General features: G+C 32.2%; 1 protein-coding gene across 16 annotated transcripts in view; it reads right to left on the bottom strand.

Annotated features, from left to right (window-relative positions):
- ROBO2 (roundabout guidance receptor 2) overlaps window positions 1-17125 on the bottom strand; it is a 1676347-nt gene that overhangs the window by 113594 nt on the left and 1545628 nt on the right. For 11 of the 16 annotated variants that reach the window (XM_041734856.1, XM_041734853.1, XM_041734854.1 and 8 more), the window contains one exon: window positions 14248-14259. The exons of the other annotated variants lie outside the window; for them this stretch is intronic. In XM_041734856.1, coding sequence (XP_041590790.1) covers window positions 14248-14259 — 12 coding nt within the window. The remainder of the gene's footprint in view (window positions 1-14247; window positions 14260-17125) is intronic. 16 annotated transcript variants of the gene reach the window in all.

Raw genomic sequence — 17125 nt, 5'->3', positions numbered from 1 at the left:
AGTTCTTCTTTATATAATTATTTTTTAAATGCAGTAACTGAGAATACACATGAAGTCACCAAATGAAACATCAAATGAAAATATATTTGATATTTTTAAGCATATTACGCTCACTCTGTCTGCCTACCCATCTACATCAGTGAAATTAACATCTATACTTTAATTATAATCACATACTTCCTGGTATTTAATTTAACACAAATAGAGCAGAGTATTATCTGTAATACAAAAGGCAGAGGGCACTGGGTAAGAATGGGTGGAAGAGCAGCAAATAGACCAGGTGATGAAGAAAGGAGAGGCAAGATGGCATAAAGGGCTACGGTTGAGTTGTGTTTTGAAGCACAAGTGAGAGTTCACTGGATGAGGAGGAGTAAGGTCACTTGGAACAGAAAGAAGCAGATGTAAGGCAGACACATGAGGAGCTGGATGTGTTAGGGAAGTGTAAATAGTCTTAAGAATAAAATCAGAGACACAAAAGTGATATAAGAAGGGCCAGATAATTTATGCTAAAGGAGCTTAAATTTTGCCCTGAAAACTATGGAGATCTGTTCAAAGATGTTTATGCAAGAAAGATGTAATAAGATTCATGTTTTAGAAAGAAGGCTTTTCTAAAAAAGAAAGGACAGATGCGAGGCTGGAAAATACTATTAGCATTTGTGTTATTCATGCTATGGAGTATTCTTTTTTTTTTTTTAATTTCATTTATTTATTCATGAGAGACACAGAGAGAAAGAGACAGAGACACAGGCAGAGGGAGAAGCAGGCTCCATGCAGGGAGCCTGACGTGGGACTCTAACCCAGGTCTCCAGGACCATGACCTGGGCTGAAGGCGGCACTAAACCTCTGAGCCACCCGGGCTGCCCTATGGAGTATTCTTTCATGTGATTTTTATTTATATTGCATTTTTATTCCAAGTTATTACAAATACACTCTATTTCTAAAGTACCAAATAGTTTCATGTCATCAGAACTTAAGCCCCATGCTGCTCTCACTGGAACTGGACTCACCTTAACATCTTTAAAAAATAAACAAATGAAATACAGATATTAAAGCTAAGCAAAAAAAAAAAATCTAGAGTATTTAAGTGTCTGAAAATGCACATCCTTTCCAATTGTCACTTAAAGTTGGACCACCAAAACAAATTGCATCAATCACTTTTACTTCTGCATACTCTCTCTGCTCCAGATCTATATTGCAATCTCCTGTGAAGGGCTATCAGCTGAAGGAATTTATTTTTAAGGTTTTAAAATGAAAAACTGCATCAATAATTCTTCTGCTAACATCTCACATTTTCAGTATTTCTGCCAGGTGGTGGTGAAAATGGTTTGAAAAGACAGTACTTGGCTGATAGCACCAATGGGAGGGAGTAGGCATTTTATCAATACAGCAAGGTAGCACAAAGTGTGTTATACATAAAATGGATTTTCTATGATGGCTCTCATTAAACATAAAAAAAAAAATGATCGAGTTCTCAAGATGACAATTCCCAACATATATTTAAAGCCAATGTGAATTAAAGAGGTTGAATTATAAAATCCCGATGAATATACTAGTTATAGAGATGGCAATTCCCTTACGTGTTTCTAAGACAGAAGACTACAAAATACATATTTATATCCTCTCTAAAATCCAAAAGCAGTAGGCAAATCTTTTGTAGTTGTGATATAATAGTATAGTTGCTTAATCTGTTAAGTATTATGCCTTATTGTTACAGCTGAAACAGGAAATGAGATGAAGAAAACAGTGGTACATTTCAGTGGTCGATGGATACTTACAAGTTAAAAACAATAGCTTTATAAGAAGAGTGTGTTGTGTGATTTCCAGAAAAGTAGACCCAAATATAAAAAGGTCAATTGAGATTAGAGGTCTGGTATTGTTCCCTTGAAATGGCATTTTTGAGAATTTAAACACAATGCACAGTAAATTAGATTTGATTTCAGCTAAATTATGCTTTGATACTGCATTCAGCCCAAGCTGGCTTCAATCAAAGTCAGGCTACAGCTCTGTTATGCTAATGCCCACTGATGGAAGTGAGTGGGTGTTATGGAAATCAGATGGCTGAACATGAGTAGGAAGCATAGGCCATGCATGAGGTGGGCTTGGAGTGAGGGGATGGGGAGACCTAAAGGTTAATCACATTATGTTCTTAGTTGTTTTTACAGGAAAATATGACTTTCTATGGCAGGCATGAACATGGAGATAGTCATGCAGCAGTTGCATATATTAATATGTGACAGGATGGTTACAGGCACACTCAGCAGATCTTTCTTTGGGTATAATTTTTGCCTGAGTGAGTAATCTTATTCTGTAATAATAGGCATTTTGAACTCTGTATCTTGAACAAGTAGAAAATATTTTTTGGCTATTTAATATTTTTGCTCCTCAAATTCTAATATATTCTATAAACATATTTGAAAAGCACAATCATTCATCATATGTTTGTGTTAAAGATTTGCTGAGTCACAACTTTCTTAATACCACAACAATAATTAACATTAATTGTTTATTAAAGGCCAGGCAGCGTGTTAAGCCATTCACATGCATTGTCTCATTTAATACCCAAAGAACCTTATGTATTAACTACTACCATTATGATATGAAGATCATCAAACTAAACTAAACTAGATTTTTAAAGCTTCAAGCACCAGATCAGAGGACAGGTTTGACTTATGGTCCATCTAATGCCAGAGTTGGACCTCTTAAACACTGAGTTTTAGATTAAGTCAGTTAACCATGGTCTGACTAAAATTTGCCATCTCTACTACCAAACAAAAAGGTAAGAATTATATGCTATGATTTCTGATATGGTATAAGGATGTTAAAATTGTAACATTGTTTTCCCTAAATAATTGCTTTGATTATTAAAGCAGCATAAAACCTATGATCTTGCTTTTTCTATGCTACTGAAAAGTACAACCTTTCTCAAGTATACTTATTTTAAGTCATTCTTTATTCAAAAACCTACAATGGTTTTTCTATAGCTTGCCCTTGCAATGCTTGCAAATTGTTCTTCCCAGTGTAGCATTCTGGCTTCCATGAACTGGCCTGAGATTTTACCATCCTGACACTGGCTCGTCCCCAGACCAGCTCTGGTATGTCAACTGAACAGTTTACTTTTAGCCACTCACACATGTATTTTCTTGTGCTTGTGGTTCACTCATCTCACTACCTATTATTCTTAGATCCAATTTGTTGACAAGGATTAACCTGAACATACACTGTTGTACTTTTCTTGTGTTCTTTCCACTTTAAAGTATCTGCTCTTGCTTGCATTGCCTTTGGTTTCTATTCTTCCCCCTGCCTCAGTGTCTTGCTTCCTCAGTTCAGTAGTAACCACCTACTGGAATAGGGAACTACAATTTTGCATTGAAATGGCCTCTTTATTTGGCCTAAAGAAAAAGCCCCAAATAGTAAACTCTAAATGAATGTCTTGAGAGGAAATTAAAAAAAAAGTTCTTGATCTAAAGCAAATACTCAATGTTTTTTCCATTTTATCAGACCATAAGGATATGACACATTCTCACCAGTGACAATGACTCACTATTGTAGTAATTTGGGTGGAGGGATGCCAAAGATAATATGTTGTTTGAAAAAACACTTCCCAACTGATTCTGATATACCTATCTGTAGAGAATGTCCCTGTACCATATTGGAAATTTATGACACAAAGACTACAAATGAGTAGTCACCATCCCTGAGTGACAGTATAGACAAATAGAATATAGACAATACAGAAATATAGAGGACTTGTGTAACAATCAATTCTAGATTTTCCTGAAATGAAGTAGTTAATAGGCTTACCCTCATGAACAATAAACACTGAGAAGTCCTTTCATTAAAATGCAATATAGAGCAGGAATAAGAGATGGATGTTTACTGACTTTATCATTAGAACAGACTAACTTCTAATTGATAAATGATTGTTTCTTCAACTTACTTAATTCTATTTAATTTTTACTATTTAACACTTCATTTGACTTCAAAAGAATTTCTGTTAATAATATTGGAAATGCATAATGTCATGAAATATTTGATTTGAAGCTTATTAACACATAATTCGTCTCAGAGGAAGCAGTGCATTTATAATGAAAAATATAATTTAGGGATATAGGACTTAAAGTAATCACTTTTATAAAGTCTATTTAATCACATTTTATTCATTTGTCATTATTTTCAAGGAATACAAGTAATCAAATTGCTAAATTACCTACCTTTCTAGTTAACCTTTTTCTTAGTTAACTAAGTGCATGCCAATAACTCCTCTACATGAGTGCTATGTCTTCTTTTTCAACCAACCTTATTTCTAGCTAATATTAAAAATTCCATGGAAAAATTCCAATATTTATACCTTCTATTCAACAATAAACTAGTAATTATCTATCTATATTTGTGCTTCTTTAATAATCTAGTATCTCTTTATAAATAAAAATATATATACATTTATCTATCTATGCTTCCTTAATGTCCCTATGAAAAAGGAAAAGTACTAAATGACATATTGGTTTCATAAATATGAAAAGTAATGTAGATATTCAAGGGAATAGGGTGGCTACAAAGAATCACAATTCTTATATTTTTTATCTCTTTAGACTTTGCATTCTAGTCTACCTACAAAATGTCTCAATATACAAATTGCATTCAATCTTATATGAATAAAGATATGTTGCAATTATGCAGCTATTACTCTACATTTTAGAGCTACTTTTATGGATTTTATTGGTTGTGGGAAGACTACTTTTTTAGGGTTCATATAATAGCTAGAACTCTAAAAGTAACTCACGGTTATTCAAAGTCTGAAAATCAAATTAGGACATGGAATTAGTCAAATAAATTATACAGTGTGACTTAAAATAATGTAAGTTGCTTTCTAAATTGACTTATACGGTAAGCAATTCCAAGGAATATTGAAAGTACTGAGTTTCAGTAGTAATTTTGACACACATATGGAAGTACGCACATTTGATAACCATGGTGAAGATTATTTTTTTTTAATTTATAGTCACACATAATATATTCCTCCCTGTAAAGGAACAATGCAAATATTAAAATGAAATAATTCTATGATGATCTAGAGTGCTGAAAATGCCTTGAAAAGAGTAAATTCATTTGGTTCAAAATATGTTAAATTCTTGGATTTTATAGACAAGCACATAAAAACAGTGTTATAATAAACAGCTATATACATTTATCCATTTTGTATTTAGTCTTCATTGTTTTTTAAAGACAACACATAATTGGAAAACATCACAGTAATAAAATTTATGCTAGAAATGAATTCAGATGTTGGTTGGCACTTTAACCCATAATACTATTTAATTATTCTAAACAAACATTTACTGTTTTATTTTGTGTTAAGTTCTGAGGATACTAAGATCTCTGTCCTCTGGAACTCCCTGAATATAGAGGAAACTCCATGGAAACAATCAAATATGATACAACATGAGGAACATGATGAGGGTTGTAATACAGGATGTCCCATCATTATGACATAATTTGACTTAGTCTGTCTCCAACAATTGGGGAAAGCATGGAGAAGAAAGGAGAGAGAGAAAGGGCAAATGCGAGAGAGAGGGAGAGGCAGGTTGAATTGTTCCTTTGAAATTAGGTAGATAAGGAAGGGAACGTGGGAATTTATTCTTCACAGAGGGAAAAATGCATACATTATGACAGAGATATGAGTTTCTCAGACTGCAACAACTATTACCCTGACCAGCATGCATCACCACCTTTGGCAATTCAGGTCAGTCCATTTGTTAAACTGAAGGATTATGTTGGTGGGACCATGGATTTTTTTCCATGTAAATAATCTTTATGGGCTTTCCAAAGTCCAATTGAATCCTCTATATATTAAATATTACTACATTGCAATAAATGTACCAGTCAATTCCAAAAGTAACTAAGTTGGATATGTTTAAAGATGATTTTCAACTGTATTATATTCCAGGTAACTAAAATAGATTTTATTTTGATTATAGGTAAGCATAGGAAATCCGTAACTATAGGAAATCATTCTGAGATTCAACATGCAAATTACCTTCCAAATTCCACAAAAGTTATAAATTGAGAATGCCTAGAAAAATCTGACAAAATTTTAAACAAATTCTGGAATTGTCAAGCTTGTTTTCCTATATTCTTCTGTCCATTACCTATAGTAGTTTTACTTTATTCCTTGCTTTCCTGACTAAAATACTGAGAACAAAATAAAATTTTGTTTTCTCTAAGGAACTGTTCATTCTCAAAAAACAAAACAAAACAATAAACAATTTATTTAAATGAATTATTAAATAAAGCAATATTTATATTTTTAAATGATCTCATTTTTCACCAACAGAAAGAGAATAGTTTAATGAATAGTGAAAAAAACTCTATCTAGATCCTAACCTGGGAAAACTAGACTTTTCACATTGCAGATTGAAGGGGCTGTATGTATGGAAGGTGAGGAGGGGATTTTTCAAGTAAATGGTGAGACAAGACATCCATTTTCACTCACTTAACCTGTCAACTTGCCAGAACTGTCATGTCAGCACTGCAGCTAAACCACGAAGGCTGATCACATCCCATTATCTCATTTTTTTTAGAAAAAGATTGCATGAAGATGCCAATCAGAAAAAAAAAAAAAAGGAAAAAAAAAAACTTGCAACCAAGAAACAAATGTACTGATGCTGAAGGGCTGCTTAGTTAACGGAATTTTAATATGCAACTGCAATGTTTCTTAATAACATTAATTACACGCTTAGTAAGGCACCATCCTAACTCATTAGTGCCTTCTTTTTGTTGTATTTTATCTCCTACTAGCAGAATGAGGACTATGTGATTGGCCTACTACCATTAATGTTGCTTAATCTTTTTATAGCACTTTTTAAAGCTGCTTGCATAAACATTTTCTAGGCAAGTATTACCTATGTATGCATATGTGTGTATCAATTAACTGCACCGACATTTGGCTTGCCCCTACCACATGTGTTATGCTAGACCCAGAGGCAGTAGAAAGATAAATACAATAATGTATTTACTAACAAAGAACTAATAGTTTTGTAGAACAGATGAAAATAATATCCCTAATAAATCGAGAAAGCAATGTTTGCCATAAGAGATCTCAAAAGCCTTTCAGATATATTTTAACTCAAAATTTAATTTAACTTGGTAGCTTATATATTTTTAATGAATCTAATTATGCAATATTCCCTTGTGTGGCATTTAATATGTTTAAATAAGTAGTGTCATAATTCAAATGTCATGCATGTAATTTTTAGGTGTAATGCACATCATAATGTCTATTTTATAGTACATATAAATACACACACATATATTTATGTACCATGATATCTCTTTCTGTCAAATTACAAATCACAGTAACTTATATGTTATATGAAAAATTTTACTTTCTTAGAAAATGTGATTAAAATATTCTTACTATTTCTTTCTGGCAATAGCCAGTAAAGTCTCTTAATACTAGCCTCCTAATACTGCTTCATTCCAGATTATTTGTATTATTTTGATGTTTGATATTTATAGTACTTTAATTTTAACTACTAAGTTAACATATTTAGTTTTTATTTTATTCTTATTTGAATAGACTTCAAAATTAATAAGTATTTATGTTTTTGATACTTAGGCTAAGACAATGGAGTAAAGGCTTATTACTCTTTTCCTCTATTTATTACAAGAGAAATTAATAATATACAAAACTACCATAGCCCCAAACCACAAATGATAAAGTACTCCTGCCACAAACATACTCAAGTCTGGAGAAAATGAGGAAGCACGGTAAATATCAACTAGCCTCCATCCACAACCTTCTATCAATACCAATTTCACAAAAACTATCTGTCAATAATGTGAGAGCCCATCCCCTGGTCTTTGATGAGAAGAAAAAAAATTTAGAGTCAAGTAAGGGACTTGGGAAATATGAACTATGACTTTGTAGATAACCAGGTAAAATGCAAAAATTGAGGAGAAGTTACTGAAAGAAAGGAAAGCCAAGCCTATGTGAATGACAAAATTGCAGGGTGGCCTCCATGACCTTCACTTCCTGGAGATACTTCCATGATTATGTTAGATCACATGACAAAAGGGATTTTGCAAATGTAATTAAGGTTACTAATCAGTTGACCTTAAATAGAATAATCATATGGGCCTAAGCTAAATAGATGAGACATTTCCATCAGGAAATTTTCTCTAACTGATAGCAAAATGGGAAGTCAGAGGAGATATAAAGCAACATGAAAGATTCAACAGACCATTGCTGAATTGAAGGTTGTAATGGCCATATGCAAAGGCTGCAAAGTGATCTGTGACCCATTGCTGGAAACCAACAATGACATGGGGACTTTAATTCTACAGCCGCAAAGAACTTAATTCTGCCAACCAACCTGAATGAATTTTGAAGTGGATTTTTCTGGCGAATTTCCAGAAAAGAGCTCAGCCTGACCAAATTCTTGATCTTGGCCTATGAAATGCTAGGCAAAGGATTCAGATGAGTCTGTTTGGCCTCTTTACATATAGCTCTGTGGCTTAATAAATGGGTGCTAATGAAGTTGCTCAATTAGTGGTAATTTGTTATGCAGCAGGAGACAACTAATACACCTAACACCATCTTTATTATGAAGCACGAATTATGAAGAAAGATGAAGAGGGGATTTCATGAACTACAGGGAGCTTAAAAATTAAAGAGATCTGATCTTTACCACCAGGGTCACTAGCATATCAAGAAGAAATAAAATAGTTTTTGATAAAATATTCAAGATAACAGTCCACGTAGGGGTTGCTGAATTACCCTAGTACTTTCCATTTTCCCTTCTCCAAACATCCAAACTCTAATCTTCAGCAGTTAACTAAACGATTAATTATCCGGTAGGGTCTAAAAATAGGATCAATGTAAAATAAAATAAAATAATAAAATAAACTAAGCTGTACATTAACTAATTGTTTAATCATTGACAGAAAGAACATAATCAATTAGTCAAAGAAAGAAAAATAATCTTTAGCTTCAAAGAATTACCCAAGGAAATACAGAAATACTTTATGAAATAGTTGTCTATAGTTTAAATGAAATTACATGCCATGGGGCCTCTCTTTTTAAAAGGAATCAAACTTTAAAAAAATCCTCAAAAGGGATAGAAGAGCTCAAAGGCAACTGGAGGTAAAGAATATTAATTATATTGAAGGTTAGCAAGGAAACGAAGAGAGAGAAAATAAAATTAAATGGACAAAAAGAAACAAAAGAAATGGTAATTGCAATTGAAAAAGGGAGATAATATAAGCATTAAGAAATCAGACAATATGAAATAAAAATGATGACTCCAAAATTATTACAGAGGTTAATAAATATGGAATTAAGACAAAGGATAGCCAACACAACTCATGGGAGATTGAAAAAGTGAGAGAAAACAATAGTCAAAGATAATAGAGAAGAAAATACTCTTGAAATAGAGTAAATTAAAGCATGAATCTGTAGATTCAAGAAGCCTGTGTCAGGGGATATTAGATACAGGGTGATCAGGACCAAGATATAATCCAGTAAAATTCTAGAAGAAGAGACTACATTGGTATTCAAATAATAAAAGGGAATCTCAGCCAATGATAAAAATAGTCCATAAACCTCAGACTTCCCTACAGTACCATTCCAAAACTAAAACAACCCAATATTTTCACCAAGGTCTAAGAAAAAAAATATAACTCAATAATTTTATACCTATCTTCTACTTTAGAGGCAATGGACAGACATTGTCAAATACACAAGGCCCTTGTGGAAGAATTAAGTCAGTGACTAAAGAATATAGTATTGGGACTATATATATTCTATATGGTCTTGAGACTATAGCATGAGAAGTAGCCAGAGCTTGTTTTTCACTTTAAGAATTAGCATCAGCTTAAGATATTTTAAACGTTTCACATTACAGAAACTCTGTTGGAATGTATACAAGGCAAAACAGAATGCATTTTTTTAACGTACTATTTAATCAAAACATATGGAGCAATGAAAAACGTGATGCTTAATAAAAATTAAATGGGACTCTGCATAAGGTAGCTAATTAGCGCCAGGTGCAGGCAACATTAAATGGTTGTAGGAGGGAGAAGATTACCTCAGGTCATAGGGTAACAGCTTGTCCAAAGAAGAAAGTCTGCAGGGAATAAAAGTATAGGTTTCCTTCCAAGGCACACTCAGGATGCCTTTTGCAGAAAAGTGGATCTTGACATGAAAGGGTTCAAATATAATACCTACATGTTTTCTGATTTAAAAATAGAAAGCTTGGAATATTTCCAGTATTAAGTTAAATTATATACAGCACATAAAATTTTCCAGATTTCAGGGAGGGATGAAGGGTGGTGGTGTCAGAAATATCAGTTGTGTTATTCTGTAAGTAATGTCTGTTTTATAATTTTCCCTGAATGAATTTTTCAAATACTTTTTTATTGGGCCTATTAGTGGTCTTAGCAATGTGTTTTAGAGCATGTTAAAACAAAACTACACTTCAACTCAAACAGAACTTTCACAAATGAGGATATATTTAATTTTTGTGTTTAAGCAGTGAAAAGATTGGGAAAAAAACAATATCCCTATAGATTTTTTATTAGAATAGTGGCTGCTTCTTTAAAATATTAATTTAAAAAATGGGAGTTTCACCTCAAACATATATATCTCTCAATACCTGCAAATTCTTGTGTGGTCAATTATATTCTTCCATCAAAAGGTGACATACTTTTGAGTCACTAAATAAGGAAATACTTAAAAGATTCCATAAAGTTGTGTATTGTCAGTTTGTTTTTGATATTTTAAGCATTTTCACCTGATGCACACAGCTTTTAGTTTCCATACTGGAGGCAGTCAGCATCTAGCATATGGTGTACATGATATAAAGCGGACTAGGGCTCAGCTTCACAGGCGAGGCAGCTGGTAGATTTGACAGTTCTTTTCCAAATTACTCATCATGTTTTGAGTTGCTGCTAGGAAAAAATGTGTTGCCCATATCCAAAATAGATGTTCTTTTTTATTTTTAAGCTTGGGAAAGGCTTCCAATGGAAAATAAGACAGATGGGTATAGGAAGCAAGATATTTATCCCTATTTAGACCAGTTTCTTCTGTCAGTTCCCTTATCAGAACTTATCAGAAGAGTTTTCCAAATAAATGAATATTTCATCATTCTTAGTTAACTATGTCCTAGGATGTACTTTAGCTTCTCATACAAAGAATGCCTTTGGAATAATAAAAAGTCAAAGCCACAGGAAAGGCTGGCCGATTTTTAATAATCAAAGTGGCATTTGTCTCAATTTTGTGGTAACCAGGAAATTATGGAAGTTGGATGAAAGGACACTTTTTGAAATGTTAACATTGCCAATGAGCAAGAAAAATCTGGAGAATACTTTTCTCCATTGGCAAGTATGTGATTGTCTGCTTTCAGTAATATTTCCACCACTGAGGATCCTCTAAGTTAAGAGTTTTTCTACAATCTCAAACATATAGACCAGAAGGTGTTTATTCCAACTGCAAATTGCATAGTGTGGCCAATTCTTTAATTCAAATGCAGGTCATAAGAGTTATCTATTTGGACAAAACTCACAGTTTGGAGGTTTATAATGATTTCTCAATGGGACTTTCTACACAGACTACCAAGTTTGTTTGTTTGTTTGTTTGTTTGTTTGTTTGTTTGTTTTCATCCTGTGTGGAATGTAATGAGTGATTTCTGAATCTGTAAGTATTCTGGAATTTGCATGTATTTCTGATTTTCTCTCAAAAGCTTTAGATAGGAACTGTCACTTGAATTTCCTCAAAGTTTTAGATATTTGGTACATATTTCTTCACCTAATTAATACTGGACTCCAAAGCTGGATTTTTCTTCCCTTTCTGTGGTTTTTACTTTGCAGAACAACTTTTATGCTATTGCTAAGAGTTTCAAAGTTGAAAAACTTGAATTTCAATCATCCATTAACAAAGATTAATATTAATGTACTTTGCTAAGAGCTTCCAAGTTGAAATATTTGTGTTTTAGTCAACTAACAAATATTAATATTAATGTAGTTTTCTGTTATTTGACTAATTTATGATTTAATTGATTTGTAATTTTGGATCTTACAAAAAAAGTTGTCATATTTATAGCTCCTGAATTAAAATTCATGTAAAAAGTTTATGCAAAGAAAAAAGCAAGCTAATTTCCTCATTATCCATCTCATCTTTGGTGATCCAATAAAAGCATATCCAACTTTCAGTTTCTAAAATTAATAGTAGTTGTCAAGTTTAAAGTATAGTTCTTCATATTTCTGAACACTGTCATAAGTCATGGGAGATAGATTTATGAAATGACAGACTTTCCCAGAATTAAATACAATGTGTCAAGAAGCTGTTCTTTAGTTCCAGCCCAATGGGAATTTAAGAAATCATTTTAAACAAGAATAAAAACAGAAATAACTTTGAAAAGCCTTGTAGGTGACAAGTACATCTCAATGCTCCCTGTACATCATATTTTCTAACCAATATTTTCATATCTTATTTCATTTGAAAAATGAGTTTTAAATGTATTGGAAATTATTAACATATTGTTTTATGTTCTGGGAACTTGTGAAATAATATAAATCAAGTGGTCATGGTTTATCAGCATAAAGTTTCTATATATAAAGATATACAATTTCAGTGTTATTTTTCCTGTTAACTTGAAAAGTTATCTTATTATTTCCCATTTGCTTCTTAATTTTAGATATCGTATATAGGCAGGTAATGTTATTATTAATAAGAATTCATACAAAAACTAAAAAATGAGGCTTAAAACCTATAACATATTCCTCAATTTCCTACAACCTTAATTGTAAAAATCATGACTAATAATTGTGTTTAAAGAAAAAAAAAAGCCTGCATTTTATGGTAAAATTAATTTTAAGCCATAACTGTGTTTCAAAAATATAAAATTATGAAATAATGTATGTCTCAGAAATTAGGAATGTGTTAACCAATGCCGGCACACAAAAAGAGTTTTCACATTTATAATCAATATCAAGCTTCATTCTTACAACTGCTTTGCTAAGTCAATACTATTCTCTCCATTTTATAGATAAAGTGACCTAGCATCAGGGATATTAAGCGGCTAACAAAATAAGCACTGCTCAGAAATAGACCAGAAACTCAGATTGGGAAACCAAAGTTCTATATTCTGTATTTGCTATCTATGCAAGAATATCCTACATAACAATAGGTTTGTGAATGCTTTAACTAATGGAGAAAAATGCTATGAGTTTGGACTAATATATATCAAATGTCAATGTCAAGCCAGTGTATTAAGAAAGCTTTTGAAGTTAGATAGACATTTAGAAAGCTGTATCAAATGAAATAACTTATTAAAGTATCTCCTGATACATTAAAGAAGCACTATTGTAAATTCATCCATCCATCCATCCATCCATCCATCCGTCCATCCATCCATTTATGCATCCACCTGTTTATTTACTTATAACACAATTACCAACTTTCTTTTATTTACACACATTTGTTGGTTGGTTAAGCTAAACTTTAAAAGAGATGAAGAAAGTTTGCTAAATCAATGAATTTTTTTAAAATTAATGAATTTGAAAAGGTCTTATTTTCCAAATGTTTACAAATAAATTACCACTTAAATTACTGCAAATGCAAACTGTTAACTTCAATTTTGTAAAGCCAAATGAAGGATGAGATATGTTAAAACCACCAACTTTTCATGCCAGAGAACACAACTCATCCTTCACTTTTCCTCTTAGTGTAAGCATCTACTTAGAATAACTTGAAGCATTCTACCAAATTTTGTTTAAATAGGCCAAACAGATAATAAGTATACAGCAGTTAAAAATGTCCTTACAAAGGAAGGACTCAAAGCAGTTTAAAATAAAAGAACTGCATTAAATAATCAAACTTCTTAATTTGGTTCGTAATTGTTTATCTTAATGAATATCAAACATAACTAATAAGTGATTATTTTATACATACAGGAAAAAAGGAATTATTGTATTTTTCTCTTTAAGAAAAGTTAGCAGTTTATAGTATTAAACATTCATATATTATTTTCCACGAAAATCATTACCTATTCATTGTTAATAGCAAAAGTCACTACAAAATGGTTTATCAAAGTGATGAATAGATCAGGAGCAACTTTTACACAAGATAGTCCTGCAAGTAATATTTTAACTTGGGTGAATAAATACATTTCATTCTATCAAATCCTACTATGCATGAGTTATGAAGCATTGTACAAGCCATGCTAAATGGATAGAAGGATGGCTACTTACCAACAGGGCGAGCTGTAGACATTACAATGGTGTGGTGAGAACATAAAGAAGAAATTAAAAAAAAAAAGAAAAAGAAAATTATCAGAATGCATGATGTGTAATGTTACATTTAAGTATGGACAGTAGAGTGATTTCTAGTCTTATAATTCAAGTATGAACAGGATGTCTGAGTTTGATTAAAACAAAGTTATAAACATAATTCTAAGAAAATAATTATTTTGCATTCTAGAATTAGTTTTGCGATTGAGAGATATTTTATGTAAAGTTTTATTGTCATCACTTACTATAGTTATTATTTCAAAGAAACTTTTAAACAGCCTGTATAACCCCAAAGTTAAGAACCTGATGAATATAACTATTCAAGTCACAGACTAGCAAATGTCATGTCAATAAAAGAAGGCTTCACTGTCTGATTTAAATAGCAATTGGATTTTAAGCATGGTTAGTCAGAACCATTACAAGGACTATAGAAAAGCCCCTGATGCTGCTTTTCAGCCAGTAATAAGTTAAGATCACATCACTTTTCATCCGTGGACAGGGTGGATGAAAATATAACAAATAGGTTGGAACATCCTTAGAGATTTCAACTGAGTAGCCCCCTAACTACTGTTAAGCTTGCTTGCTTTTTCTTCCTTCCTTTTCTTTTCTTTCTTTCTTTCTTTCTTTCTTTCTTTCTTTCTTTCTTTCTTTCTTTCTTCTTTCTTTCTCTTTGGCAGAGGGCAGGAAATAATGACTGACAAGTTGACTCTTGTTCAGACTGAAAATGGCTTTCAAACTGCTGCTTCAACAAATTACTATTTTTTTTTATTATACCATAACTTTCAATCACTAAAATCAGGCTGGCCCCATTATTAGTGCACAGCAATTGTAAGAGACACACATGGGCTTAATAATACGTTCTTTAAAGAAAATAATGCCAAATCAATTAGATAGTAAACCACTTTATATAAAAGCAATGGACAAATATAAAACATATGGTGCCATTATTCAAATGAAGAAAAATATATTTAGTAGCACTTGAACTTTTATGAACTCTTACATTCAAAATATAAACTTACATGACAAACATGTTTCACCTACATCCCAGTGGATATAAAACTCTAGTATGTATATAATGTGATTGTAGAATTTAGGATAGTTTTGTCTTGATGATGTCTCATTGGACATGATGAGATAGATAGTCATTGAAACCATATTTATAGGCATTCATTCACTCAACCGATATGTCATGATACCAGCTTTGTGCATTCTCTGAAACAATATGGAGGTGCCTCTGTAGGAGATTCCTGGCCTTATAATATTTACAATTAGAAGGGGGGAGAGTAAGATAAATCAAAGAAGAATAAAGCAATTATAGCAGCAGGATGAAAATTCTAGCTTTAGTGACCATCTAGTGTGTCCTACAGTCTATGAGGTGTTCACCATAGCAAGAGGGAGAAAAGAAGAAAGTTGCCCAATGAATAGTTTCTTTCCTTTCATGGGGGAGGTGTGCACAAAAATAACAACCAAGGACAAGACAACAGACTAACATCATAAAGTTGTGCCTCATTTGAAAGATGTATCTCTTCATTTTGTCAATGTCCAGTAGGAAAAGAACTATGTCTTTTCATTTTGAATTTGCATTTTTCAGGTGCCACCTCAAGCTGAATCCCCAACATAATGTTTCACTTAGAAAACCAAAAGGCATTTGAGTCTATAATATCACAGAAAAAGAAGAAACTATGGCAAAAAATCATGTCTAAAAAAATAAAATATATTTCTCTTTCACTTAGTCTAGAGTAATATTTTTGAAAAAGGTTTTATTGCGCTAGAAGCAAGATAGTTTTTCCATTAAAGTCTTGACTTATGCAAAGACAGTTTGAGCTACTGAAAATGGGGGGAAAAACGTGTTTACAAATATGTGGTTTGTGTCAACTCATTTTGGACCCATTTAAAAACATTCTATTAGATCATGAATTATTTGACTAGAATATAAATGTTGGGAGATTGGTTGTTGTCTCGCATTATTTCTTTCTAATTTTATGTTTGCCAAGTCAGCAAAGGGAGCTACTTGATGTTAAGTTTAATTTTATAGTCTATTTTTACCTTATTCTGAAGTGGAAAACAACTGAGTAAATCTCTGTTTCAGATTTTGACTATAAAAGTCCTTTCCTTTTCCCCAATTGAATATCATGATAAAATTTTAGCAGAAACATCCCAATTAAACTTCTTGTTTTTGTTACATAGCAACATTTTATCCACAAAAAAACCCAGCAGGTGGATGTTTTCAAAATCAGCAAATTAAACTAAACTGTGTCCCTGCATTAAATGGATGAAAATGGATGTGGCCTCTTGGGTCAGTTGACCCTGTTCTAATAAAACAATCCAGGGAAGGGCTAAACATTTCATGTATGTGCATAGAAAAATGAGCACAGAAAAAAAAAGTAAGTCGTAGATAATATGCTTTTTCTCCTGTTAACCTCTTAGCATGAGAAGTTCCAACTGCTTTTCCTAATGGTAAAAAATGTTTTTAAATGATATTTTACTCCACATTCTGTTGTATCATGGAGATTTTCTTTTTCTTTAACCTGTTTTTGAGGTTTCAGTCTTAGATGAGTAATAAATACATACCACACAGATTAAACTCTCTAATCCATCTACAGGACACAGATTAGGGGAGAGACCCTTTAAGGTTTGCTGATTAAAAAAAAATCCTATTAAAAACAAAAAAACTCTATTAGTTTTTTAAGTTAGCTAGAAACATCCATGCGAGAGGAGCATGCTTTGTTAAATGAAATGTTAAACCTGTAACTTTCAACAAATTATGAAAACAATTAGCTGGGAAATATCTCAAAGCAAACAGACCACTTCGCATCTCATTCATCCAAGCATTCAAGTA

Source organism: Vulpes lagopus, chromosome 20 (assembly GCF_018345385.1).
Source record: "Vulpes lagopus strain Blue_001 chromosome 20, ASM1834538v1, whole genome shotgun sequence".
In the NCBI taxonomy this organism is placed as follows: Eukaryota; Metazoa; Chordata; class Mammalia; order Carnivora; family Canidae; genus Vulpes; species Vulpes lagopus.
This window is presented reverse-complemented; position numbering and strand designations above follow the sequence as displayed.